Raw genomic sequence first — 13559 nt, forward strand, 5'->3', positions numbered from 1 at the left:
TTGTGTTTTGCTAAATTATTTCTATAAAAGCTATGAAATCTATAAAACTCATCATATTGCATTTTTCTGAATTAAAACGCAAGAAAGTCGCAATGTGGGACTTCAGCTGAGCGCACATTATACAGAAGCCTGAACCTCCAGCAATGCACGAGCCTATCGTATGTCATCTATGTCGTGATCAACAGTCTCTCACAGAAGACACTGGAAGAAGCTTTTCCATGTTGCCCCCTAGTGTCAGGAGCTTGCACTCACACACGCCCCCCAGTCCCGGCTCTCTCATGCCAGTATGTGGAGCAGGATGTTGCGCTCGTCAGAGGAAGACGCCGGCGCCCCCTCTGTCCCCTGGGGTAGCGCACTACCACGGCCTTCCCTCCACAAGGGGTGGAACTTCTGCACCAATCACAGTACAGAGTGACGTGAGTGGCTGTGAGTGACCGCACATGTGACCAATCAGCTCCCGGGGATTCCCTCCGCTTCCATGTGTGCGGCGCTACAGGAGGTTGTGTTTCCAGTGGCGGAGACACCGGGAAGTATCGGCAGCGGGTCACCGGCGAGGTCTGCAGATGGGCAGGTGACATACGGGTGTCTGAGGCGGGATCACCACCACTACACTGGGGTAATGTCAGTGTGCACTAGAGGTACACTACGGGAGGGCTTGGCAGTGATAGATTGGTATAGCCTCATAGCATAGCCATAGCATTATCATAGCCTGGTATATCCTTGTACTATTATAGCCTGGCATAGTCTTGTACTGTAATAGCCATGGTATAGCCTGGCATAGTCTTGTACTGTAATAGCCTTGGCATAGCCTGATATCCTTGTACTATAATAGCCATGGCATAGCCTGGTATCCTTGTACTATAATAGCCATGGCATAGCCTGGTATCCTTGTACTATAATAGCCATGGCATAGCCTGGTATCCTTGTACTATAATAGCCATGGCATAGCCTGGTATCCTTGTACTATAATAGCCATGGCATAGCCTATTATCCTTGTACTATAATAGCCATGGCATAGTCTTGTACTGTAATAGCCATGGTATAGCCTGATAGTCTTGTATTATAATAGCCATGGCATAGTCTTGTACTGTAATAGCCATGGTATAGCCTGATAGTCTTGTATTATAATACCCATGGCATAGCCTTGTACTGTAATAGCCATGGCATAGCCTGGTATCCTTGTACTATAATAGCCATGGCATAGCCTGATATCCTTGTACTATAATAGCCATGGCATAGCCTGGTATCCTTGTACTGTAATAGCCATGGCATAGCCTTGTACTGCAATAGCCTTGGCATAGCCTGATAGTCTTGTATTATAATACCCATGGCATAGCCTTGTACTGTAATAGCCATGGCATAGCCTGATATCCTTGTACTATAATAGCCATGGCATAGCCTGGTATCCTTGTACTATAATAGCCATGGCATAGCCTGATATCCTTGTACTATAATAGCCATGGCATAGCCTGGTATCCTTGTACTGTAATAGCCATGGCATAGCCTGGTATCCTTATACTATAATAGCCATGGCATAGTCTTGTACTGTAATAGCCATGATATAGCCTGATAGTCTTGTATTATAATACCCATGGCATATCCTTGTACTGTAATAGCCATGGCATAGCCTTGTACTGCAATAGCCTTGGCATAGCCTGATAGTCTTGTATTATAATACCCATGGCATAGCCTTGTACTGTAATAGCCATGGCATAGCCTGATATCCTTGTACTATAATAGCCATGGCATAGCCTGATATCCTTGTACTATAATAGCCATGGCATAGCCTGATATCCTTGTACTATAATAGCCATGGCATAGCCTGGTATCCTTGTACTGTAATAGCCATGGCATAGCCTGATATCCTTGTACTGTAATAGCCATGGCATAGCCTGATATCCTTGTACTATAATAGCCATGGCATAGCCTGGTATCCTTGTACTGTAATAGCCATGGCATAGCCTGGTATCCTTGTACTATAATAGCCATGGCATAGCCTGGTATCCTTGTACTGTAATAGCCATGGCATAGCCTGGTATCCTTGTACTGTAATAGCCATGGCATAGCCTGGTATCCTTGTACTGTAATAGCCATGGCATAGCCTGATATCCTTGTACTATAATGGCCATGGCATAGCCTGGCATTGTGTTATACTGTAATAGTTATGCCATAGCCTGGCATTGTCTTATAATGTAATAGCCATGGCATAGCCTGGGAAAGCCTTGTATAATAATATCCATGGCATAGTCGTGTACTGTAATAGCCATGCATTCTCTATTCTTCTATAACTAATACTATAATATCTCATCCAGTCTCATACTGCTATAAGCATTCCTACTGGTCTAGCCATCGTGTGCAGAGATGGCACTACCCTACAATAGCAATGTGTAATAGACTGTACAGCAATCCGTGTGGATATTACACTGGTGGCTGTGGGCACCAGGATGTTCTCATATGATGAGAAGCAGGTGATATGACGCTCAGCACTGTGTAAGCCTCACCAGCTCTAATGCCGGCTCATTTAGCATGTTATCAGGCCTAAAGCAGAAATGCATTTTTTTTTTTTATTTTAAATACCATGTTATAACCCCATTGTTAAAATGCCCCCAATAGATCCAGTATATCGAGTAAGACTGTGGGTCACCAGATGTTTCCTGACCGCCCCTGCATTCGGTCTGCCCCTTTCTTTTTTCTCCCCTTCCTCTGGATGACCTCTATAGCAGTATAGGTTGGATTTGACGATCCCATGTATTTTTTTTCTTATTAACTATACTAAGCGATCTTTCTTCTATATAGCCATGTACACCTAAAATAATTTCAGTAGAAGAAGGGTTATAGTAAAGATGTTAGACTATTATGCCTTCTCCAGCCTCTATGTATTACTATACATACCATACTGCTGAATGGCTAGTGGTCTCATCCACCAGTGAGCTCATTCTTGGCCTTCTTTAACCAGATTTTGCTGGTGAGCTGTGTTGAATACTGATGTTCTATTTTTCTGCTCTTTTCTTACACTTTTTCCCAATTAGTTAATTGCTTCTTCCTATCCACACTAAGGAAAAGTTCACACGAGTGTAAAAAAAATCATCTGATTTTCATCCAGAAGAAAACAAATGATTTTTCATCTGAATCATCATCTGTATGCAATTTGTATGTCCATTTACAGTTTTCTGTATAAAAAATTGCATTGTGTCCATAAAAATCAGATGCTGTACGGATGATCTGTATGGAATCAGATTTTTTTTCCCACCCATAGACTTGAATAGATGAGTCTCATTCAAAATATGGAAAAAAAAATCAATTTTTCCCACAGTCCGTCTAATAATTCATCAGATCAGCCCAATTAAATAACATTAATTCCAGTGCTGTCTGTGTGAAGTCAGTTTTTATTCACTGACAGCAATCGTACCAAAACAAACAGACAAGCTATGTGACCGGAGAAGCTCCTACTTTATTAAAGGAGTTACCCAGATCTGTATTATTACAGGGAATATGTCAGCAGGTTTTTGCTATTTAATCTGAGAGCAGCATACAATAAAGTAAGAACGCCTGATTCCAGAGATGTGTCACTTAATAGGCTGTGTATTGTAGTTTCAATACAATCAGTGTTTATCAGCAAGAGATTGGCAGCTTGCTGACAATGCACAGTGTACGCAGTAAGCTGCAAATCAGGGATGTGGGTGGGGTTGTACACAGCTTAGCAATATGACTACTACTACATCTATAACAGATAAAACAGGGATTCTATCAATACTACATAAAGCAGTACAGTAAGTGACACCTCTGGAATGAGGCTCTCTTTTCCTATATAATTCTGCTCTCAGATTACATAGCTAAAGCCTGTAGACAGATTTCCTTTTAATGGCCTATTCATTTGATAGATGGTCAGTATTAGTCGGGGTCTGGCATCTGATTTAAGGGGTTTTACACTTTTAAGCTATTGATGACCTATCTCAAAATAGATTATCAATATCAGGTTGGTGGGAGTCTGACTGCAGGTCAGCTCCTATTAGTTTTAATAGGAGCTGACCGGAAACACCCAGCCACTAAACAGTGACGGAGTGGTGGAGTTGGTAACAGCTGATTGGTGGCAAGTGTTGGCCCCCCACCGATGTGATATTGATTAAAGGGGTTGTCTGGGCATGGGATATCCTATCTTCAATATCAATCATCATTAGCTTATTCATGTAGGTCCACCACCCAGCACCTCCACCGTTCGCTTTGGTGGTGGCCGGATGTAAATACTTTGAATGTAACTGCTGAGCGCAGCTCCATTCAGAGTGCAGCGGCTGCGGCCAGCTGCTGCGGCCAACTGCTGCAGTACAACATCTAATCAAAAGAATAGGAGCTGTACTGCAGTACCTGGCAGCGGCTGCTACACTTTGAATGGAGTTGCGTTCAACCGCTCCGTTCAGAGAGTTTACATCTGATTTCGCCAGAGCAAGTAACAGTTGATAAGTGGATGTGTCAAATCCTGTGGATAGGTTATCAATACTTAAGCCTGGACAAGCCCTTTAACCATCCTATGAATAGGTCATTAGTATTTTAGTAGTGAAAAACGCCTTTACAACTGCTAGAGAAGTCCTATAAGTACAGTTATCTATAAAACTGTGAAAGGTTTGTGCATGTAGCATTTCAATATATTTTTGCGGAAAAGTGAAATTTATAAGATCTGTAAATGTCTGTGTGAAATTGGTGGTTGTGGTTGAGATACTAGTTACAACAGTGGAAAGTGACAAATCACGGGGGAAGCTTAACGCAATGAGGAAATGCAGAATACTTTTCTATGACCCTGTAAGCAATACTTTACCTTCCGCTCTTATTCCCTAAAGGTTTTCCCACTTCAGCTTTTTTCAGCGCATCGCTTTGCAGATGTAGTAAATAAGAAGAACTGCAATACACCCCCTTCCCTGCTCCAGCGCTCGCTCCCCGCCGCTGCTGCAGAGATATAATGACTATAGCACATGTCACCGCTGCAGCCACTCATTGGACTCACTGCGCTGCAGATGTAGATGGCACGGGGCTCTGAGACAAGTGAGTGGCTGCAGTCACCAGAGAGCGGGCGCTGGAGCAGTGAGGTGGAGTATTGCTGTTCTTGTTATTTTCATTATCTGGAAGCCTTTGAGCTGTAGAAAGTTGAAGGGGGGGGGGAACCCCTTTAAGTTTATTAGTAGAGGAAATTAGCCTAAATTACGAAATCTCTCTTAATGTCTTGAGTTCTATCACAATGTAGTAATATATTAGGCTATTTTTGAGAAATCTGTGTAAGGGCTTGTGCACACATTGCAGATTTGTCTTTTTTTTTTTTCTGCCCAGATTTGTCACAAAACCTGAAAGGTTTCCTGATGTCAGCAAGTGAATGAGAATCCTGACGTCTCATGCACACGCTGCTTATTTGTGACTTGCAGATTTGGTGCAGATTTAAGTCTGTTGCATGTCAATTCTTTTAGCGTTTTTTTGCAGCAAAAACATGCCTATTTTACGCAGCGTTTTTCCTGCTAAGAGATGCTGATATGGTGCAGAACTTTGTGCACCAAATACTTAACTTGTGCACATACCCTAAATGTGCCCCCTTGAACATCATGTTTTATTTTTATCTAAATATGTCCAGAATTCTGTGTTGATTCATATCCTAATATTTCATTATAATGGTCAGAGATCCATTTTTGTCACATTTGGCTGATAACTATGAAGGGGTTATCCAGTCTTTTAAAACTGAGGCCTTGTGCCTAAGATGGTTAGACCCTCACGTATCTAATACTGATGGACTATCAGCAATTTCCCCTATCAACTGTTTGAAGCGGCTGCAGCACTTATGTTCAGACTGCTGGTTGGAGGAGGTCCTCCTTGATGCTTCAATACTTATGCTGCTCCTTCTTGTGTGGTTGGACAATTATTAAAAGATCCATTTTAAGGCATATCTGATAAATATTATGATTTTAGGATTTGATTTTTTTTTGTGAATATTTTTGATTATTGTGAATACCTCTATCAAACACTTCTAGTTGTCATTCATAGTAGTATTAGTAGTAGAGTAGTGATTCATATGAATAAGCCATCAATTTTAAGGCTGGATTTAACATTGGCTTTCACTATTTTTCACTTTCACCTTTAGGCTGTGTGCCCACTATGCGTTTTTTAAGCGTTTCCGCAGCGGCAATTCCACCGCAGAAACGCTTGGTAGAAGGTCTGCTATGTTCCCCAATGATAATCCGCATGTGCTGTGCACATGTTGCGGAAATTTCCGCTGCAGATTATCATTGCGGAAAAAAACGCAGCACTACCAATTATTTTGTGTAATTGCGGCATTTTCGCCGCCATTGACTTGCACTGAATCGCTTAATATCCACATAACTAGATGTGCACATGCGGATATTAAGCGATTCGATGTGCGGATGGTACCCGGGTCTGGAGAAGAGGAGACTCTCCTCCGGACCCGGGTACCATAGTATCTGTAAAAAAGAAAATAATTAAAATAAAAAATATACATTATACTCACTCACCTTCTGATGGCCCCCGGTCTCCATAGCGATGCGTCCTGGCTCCCCGGCAGCTCGCGATGGTCTAAAAGGTCCTGCCATGGCGTCATTTAGTCATGTGACGGGTCACGCAACCACTGACGTCGGTGGTCGTGTGACCTGTCACATGATTAAATGACATCATGGAAGGTCCTTTTACACAACCGCTTGACACCGGGAGACCGGACGCATCGGATAAGGAGACCGGGGCCATCGGAAAGTGAGTATAATGGTTTTTTTTTATCATTTTTATTCTTTTTTTTAACTAACTTGGTCACACTATATAAAATCCATGCCGGTTGCATGGATTTATATAGTGTGACCAAGTTGTCAAGCACTTTCCAAGTGATGCTAAAATCGCTTGAAAAGCGCTTGACAACCCGCTTGCGAAATAGCATGATCAAAACGCTTCACTTCCGCTTGAGCCTGGCCGGAAAAACCCATGTAAAATCCGCATGCGTTTTTTCTGCCATGGAGATGCAGAAGCGCTCAGGAAAAATCTGGAGCATTTCTGCATCGTGGGCACATAGCCTTACTCCAGCGTTTTTATTTTTCAGCGCTGGAGGAGTGGTACCACTAATGCAAGTTCATGGCCCCTAGTATTATACTCACCTTGCTACTGTCTTAAGCTCTTCCTGTCAACGCTCGGGTCTCGATCCGCCATCTTGTGACCCCAACTTCTGACTGACCGAAAGTTTGAGGTAATGGTCAGAAACTCTCAGTGTAAGTCTGGCTCTCATAGACAACTTATATTGAGTTGTGACTTCTGGATCGCCCAGCAAACACTGGAGCAATTCGGCAGGTCACAACCTGCAGAAGACGACCTGAGCGGCACTGGGAAGACATCGGCTGGTAAGTATAATACTAGGGACAGGGAACTTTGATTTGTGGCACCACTCCAGAGCTGAATTGAAAAAAAAACCCTCTGAAGTGTATTGACTTACACCATATCTCACTGCTGCTTTAGCTATATTACTACACTGCTTAGGTACTCAACCTTTTTTAATGATCTCGGTGACGTAACAGTTAATTAATTTGCTGTTTTGTATGATATTTTTCATTCTTATTTTTGCAGATTGTGAGTTATTTCTCCTTCTTGCTTCCTTTTTTGGCATCGCTTTGAGTAAACGTACCTGAGAGGCAGGGACTTGTGATGTGATCATATGAACGTGATGGGTGTGACTAAGACGGGTGTCTTCTTATTTTGGGCTCTTCACGTCACTTTTATTAATTTCTGCAGGTTACGGGTCTGCTCTGTTCATTCTGCATTGCAAGTTGCGCACACTTTGAAGAAATGAAGGAGTAAGCAGTGATCCACCCCCCTGACAGAGAGAAACCATGAACAGCACTGTAGAACTAGTAGAGAATGTCAAGAAGCTGGTTGTCCGCCTTAGAAATGTGGAGGAAGGGAAGCAGATAGACAATCTGGTTCAGATATTGGAAGACTTGCACGCTCACACCTTTTGTGATGACGGTACGTTTTGTCCTGGACATTTAAATTGCTGCTGTCTGTTCTTTACCCGTTTATGAGAGCTAATACGTTTATGTATTTTTTATTAAATATCAGCTACAGAAATATTCAGTCATGTGAACGTCCATCTGCCCCTATTACTGGTGCTGGAGTCCTACATAAAAGTTGCTGTCATACAGGAGGTAATGTTACCTAATACAAGAATGTTTTTTTTTTTTCATTATTTTCTTCTGGGTCAACCTCATGACTGCATGTTTTACATATCTCTGTTCCTGTAGCGTGCTTTCCTCGGTAGTTTGTACCTGGTAAAGCCTGCTGCACGCTTCTTCAAACAGGAAGCAAACCTTATTTTTCTTTACAAAATAATCTGATAACCTGACAGGGGAAAGTTTAACCAGGGCTTGATACCAGGCAAAAGTGGCAAGTTTTTGCACTTTATTTTTTTCTATTGTGTGATATCCTGAGTGATCCATTTTTTTTTAAATTAATTAATTATTTTAATCCACGGCAGAGTTCCAGAGACATAGACCTTTTTATTTAGTGCTAATTTTATAATAATAAATAATCATTAGTTTTGTGTAGCGCCAACATATTCCGCAGCGCTTTACATATGTTATCATTGCTGTCCCCATTGGGGCTGACAATCTAGATTCCCTATCAGTATGTCTTTGGAGCGTTGGAGGAAACCAGAGAACCCGGAGGAAACCCCCGCAAACATGGGGAGAACATACAAACTCCTTGCAGATGTTACCGTGCTGCCTATGGCATTTTATGATTTTTACCAAGGGGGTGTGGCTCACAGATTTTTCTGAGGACATGTCTTTAAGCTGCTCTTCATTATTACACTGTGAGCCACGCCACCTTGGTAAACCCCATAAAAATTAACACTAAATAAACGCAGAAAAGAACCCGACACTCTCAAGTGAATATTGTAGAAAAGTTCTTTATTTATATGGTCCAATATAATGTATACGTAACATTTCGGCAAACCTGACCTTTATCAAACATACACAAAAGTATGACACCACTGTTAAGAATAAGCAGGAAGTCTTCTCTCCCACCCCACCCTCCAAAAAAAAGAAAATGCATACACTTTCAGTGCAATTTGTCCATTAAAGTTTATAGAAAATACATACTGAATGCCGTGTAATATTTTCCCATACACTTGCAGCATGGTATGCTTATTCACCTAAAAAGAGGTGGGAAATGGCCAGTGTCCTGTAACAAATAGAAAAGCTCCTTTATGTTTCTAATAGTTTTGGTTGCATTATAAAAAGAGAATATATATGATCAAAGGAGAGAAGAGGAATTGCCAGCTATCCACTTAAAGAAGCACTCCCACTAAGTTATTAATTTATTAAATGTGTATGTATGTGCATGTAATGTAGAGTGAGTGTAATAATATACTCCCCTACCATCGCCTTATCCAGTTTCTAGCGTCGTTCTGCTCCTCTTCTCAGTGACGTCACCGCTCTGCAGACTCTCCAGGTCACACTGCGCTCTGCGTGACCCGGAAGTAACTTTTACCATGTAAGTCTATGGAGCGGCAGAATGAGGCTTTATAGTCTTACATTGTAAAAGAGACTTCTGGCTCATCCATAGAGCAAAGAGACAACTAATCGCAATTGTGGTGACGTCATTCAGAAGAGGAGAAAAAGAGCACTGGACACCAGAGAAATCAGCGGTATGTGAGTATATTAATACCCTCACACTACATTACATGCATATTTACAGACATTTCATTAATAAAAAGATTAGTGGGGTGCTTATTTAATCTGGCTGCCAGCCAAAAGAGCTATGCCCCCTAACTAAAACTGAACTAGCTTAGATATGATTTTTTGTTATTTTATTTTAATTGGTAAAGAGAGTCAAGTTGCTCTGAAAAAAACTCATATCTTCCAATAGCACAAAATTTTGCATGATGAACTACTCATTACTTCAATGTTTCCCATCTTGGCACAGTAAAGGGGCGTCAAAACACTAGATTATTTATTTATTTATTTATTTATTTATTTATTTATTGGCAGAATCCACCTAATAAATGCCTAGGGTTTTCTCCTGCAAGCATGGCCACTGACAAAATGCGTATATTTACAACTGCTGTGTTGGTGGTGCATTTTTATTTGGTACTCCTCCACAGTATGTGTGATGCCCATGTCTGGGGCTACTTTGCAAATTTGGTTACATAACGGTATATTCCGAAATACCGTTGGCTGACTGTAACTATGGCGTGATGCATCAAATCATGTAACAGACACATCCTATACATCGACATGGGAGCCATGTTTCACTTTTCTGTAGCATGGTATACCAATATTTTTACTAAATACAATACTATTGGGGAGAAAAAAGTCACATTAAAGTTGCGCAAAAGTGGCATGTGCGATCTAGTACGACGCAACCAAAGTCATTATGCAGTCCTAGCCTATAGATTGGTTGGAACAAATGACAATGCGTTGTGTGTTCTTTAATATAATAATAATAAGGCTGTACTAACAGTACCTTTTATATGCAGCTAGAACCCAAACCGTGTAATGATTAAGATAAATCAAATGTGGACATTCTGTTCCTTAATCCATTAGTAGCGAGTACCTCCTTCAGACATAATGATTCTTATCTCACTGCCAGCTAGGTATACTGAAATGTTTGTTTTAAACTCGTTTTGACTTGGAAGTATTTGGATCAATTGGTCAATTGAGCAATCTGCCTACAAAAGTAAACGTATTACCATTGAGCAATAGTAACCTTTCATGCGTGGCAAGCGTAAAGGCTAATATTTGCTTTACAGCTGCAAATATTCATGTAACATGCATTTGCTATACACCAAGTCATTAGCCGTATTGTATTTGCTTTCTGTAATTTTCACCAGGATGGTAGTTTTATGGAAAGCAAGCGCCAAGTTTCCCCATATAAACACATTTATTTCCAATGCGTTAGCTAGGCGATGAAAGGTTTTGTAGTGTGGGGTCCCACCTTCTCCTAAAGAATCTGCCTCCAGAGATTATTTTAAATAAAAGGGGGAGTTACCAGTGTGAGACAAGTAATAACTGGCAGTCTGCTCTCCTGATCACCTTGTTATTTCTGTGTTTCAGGCGGGCTGGTCTCTGCTATGCCGATTGATAACGGTGTGCCCAAATATACTACATAGCTTACACACTCCAGTAGATATTGGGCATGAGTGGGAAGTCCTTGGCGTCCATCAGTAAGTATATTTGTTCTTAATTTATAGAATAGTAGCTTTTATCATTTAATGGTCATTTACCCACTCTTTAAAAAAAAAAAAAAAAAAAAAATAATTTGGCTTTAGAGAACTGAAGCAGAACTCCATAATAATGGAGTTGTAGGGAAAGATGTCTTTTTATTTAAAAGGTGTCATGATCATAATCTGTTTAGAATTACTAATTGATCATTTAACTGGGGGTGGTAGATGTAACCTCACTAATGTAGCTCCTCAACAGAGACCAGAGCAGAGGTGGAGACACAGAACTAGACCCAAGAATGGCAAGTAAAGCTCAGTTTGTATTTTTACACATAACTGAGCCTATGGGAAAAAGTTTGTGAAAGAGGACTGCCTTCTTGAGTGGTTTTCTGATTCCACACAACCAATATAAATGAATGGGAAGTGGTTTTGATGTGGTATTGAAGCATGCTGGCATTTTTCTTTATACAGTACAACTCTCTTTTGGTGTGACATTATTTACAAAGAGGAAAAAATTGTATTGAAAAACCACAGGCAGAAAAAAAAGTACTTGTCTATCATTTCTTTGAGTATTTTTCATAAATGATCTCATAAAATTCCAAAGGAAGCCAACGCAAACATAGGGAACATACAACCTTCATGCAGTATGGCAAGTTGGCAAGATAAAAATAACTAAATATCATGATTATCACTGCTTAAAAGGAGTCTGTCATCCCCAAAACTGAAATTGAACAATTGACACCTACATATTGGCGACTTGGCATCTATAAAAATCATCCTGACACAGTAGAATTTAGTAAATGTGTTTTTATAGAAAAACATTTTATTACGTATGTAAATGAGGTGGCTTCGGTGAACAATTGATGTGGCCAAGGGCTCATTGCACCTTTCTATCCCTTTAATTACTCCGCCCCTGTCCTCAAGGTGATTGGCATCAGTCTCTGCAGAGCACTGCCTGATCGAGCTCCCCAGCACACACTAATGCTGGTGCGCCACTGTGTGCAGTAGCCGAGGTATTATACCTCCCCTGTGTATAGCCGCTGTTTGCTACAGACAGCAGCTGGCGACCACTATAAACAAGAGGCGGAGATGGGAGCCTGCATACGCTGACATTGTGCGTGTTCTCATCCCTCTTCTGTCAGCATCGGACACCACTGCTTTGTAATCCTGTGTTCAGAGAATGGCTGCTATATTCAGAAGAACGATGCAACCTCGGCCCCTATACACACTGACGCAGGCACTTGGCCACTCCAGTGTTGGTATGTACAGGGCTTTCTTGTTAGATCTGCTAGTGCTCCACAGCGATCACAGCCAAACACCATGAGGACAGGGGAGGAGTAGTGTAATTGAGGGGGCGGAGTGGTGCACCGAGCCCTTGGCCACACCAAGGGTGCAGCAAAGCCCCCTCATTTTTTTTATAATATATACAGTACAGACCAAAAGTTTGGACACGCCTTCTCATTTAAAGATTTTTCTGTATTTTCATGACTTTTAAAATTGTACATTCACACTGAAGGCATCAAAACTATGAATTAACACATGTGGAATTATATACTGAACAAAAAAGTGTGAAACAACTGAAAATATGTCTTATATTCTAGGTTCTTCAAAGTAGCCACCTTTTGCTTTGATGACTGCTTTGCACACTCTTGGCATTCTCTTGATGAGCTTCAAGAAGTAGTCACCAGAAATGGCCTTCAACAATCTTGAAGGAGTTCCCAGAGATGCTTAGCACTTGTTGGCCCTTTTGTCTTCTCTCTGCGGTTCAGCTCACCCCAAACCATCTCGATTGGGTTCAGGTCTGGTGACTGTGGAGACCAGGTCATCTGGCGTAGCACCCCATCACTCTCCTTCTTGGTCAAATAGCCCTTACACAGCCTGGAGGTGTGTTTGGGGTCATTGTCCTGTTGAAAAATAAATGATGGTCCAACTAAAAGCAAATCGGATGGAATAGCATGCCGCTGCAAGATGCTGTGGTAGCCATGCTGGTTCAGTATGCCTTCAATTTTGAATAAATCCCCAACAGTGTCACCAGCAAAGCACCCCCACACCATCACGCCTCCTCCTCCATGTTTCACGGTGGGAACCAGGTATATAGAGTCCATCCGTTCACCTTTTCTGCGTCGCTCAAAGACACGGTGGTTGGAACCAAATATCTCAAGTTTGGACTCCTCAGACCAAAGCACAGATTTCCACTGGTCTAATGTCCATTCCTTGTGTTCTTTAGCCCAAACTTGTCTCTTCTGCTTGTTGCCTGTCCTTAGCAGTGGTTTCCTAGCAGCTATTTTACCATGAAGGCCTGCTGCACAAAGTCTCTTCTTAACAGTTGTTGAAGAGATGTGTCTGCTGCTAGAACTCTGTGTGGCATTGA

At 41.5% G+C, this 13559-nt stretch overlaps 1 protein-coding gene across 6 annotated transcripts in view; it reads left to right on the plus strand.

The window, feature by feature from the left end:
* Positions 1 to 421: 421 nt before the first annotated feature.
* Positions 422 to 13559, plus strand: part of LRRK2 (leucine rich repeat kinase 2) — a 167171-nt gene continuing 154033 nt past the window's right edge. For 4 of the 6 annotated variants that reach the window (XM_073652172.1, XM_073652173.1, XM_073652176.1 and 1 more), the window contains exons 1-4: positions 432 to 616; positions 7759 to 7992; positions 8086 to 8171; positions 11082 to 11191. In XM_073652172.1, coding sequence (XP_073508273.1) covers positions 7857 to 7992; positions 8086 to 8171; positions 11082 to 11191 — 332 coding nt within the window. In that variant the 5' untranslated portion in view covers positions 432 to 616; positions 7759 to 7856. Of the gene's footprint in view, positions 639 to 7758; positions 7993 to 8085; positions 8172 to 11081; positions 11192 to 13559 lie in introns of all 6 variants that reach the window. The other 2 variants (XM_073652174.1, XM_073652175.1) reach the window with 2 other exon arrangements.

The sequence above is a fragment of the Phyllobates terribilis genome, unplaced genomic scaffold (genome assembly GCF_046119375.1).
Source record: "Phyllobates terribilis strain yellow unplaced genomic scaffold, ASM4611937v1 Scaffold_11__3_contigs__length_659146591, whole genome shotgun sequence".
NCBI classification, from domain to species: Eukaryota; Metazoa; Chordata; class Amphibia; order Anura; family Dendrobatidae; genus Phyllobates; species Phyllobates terribilis.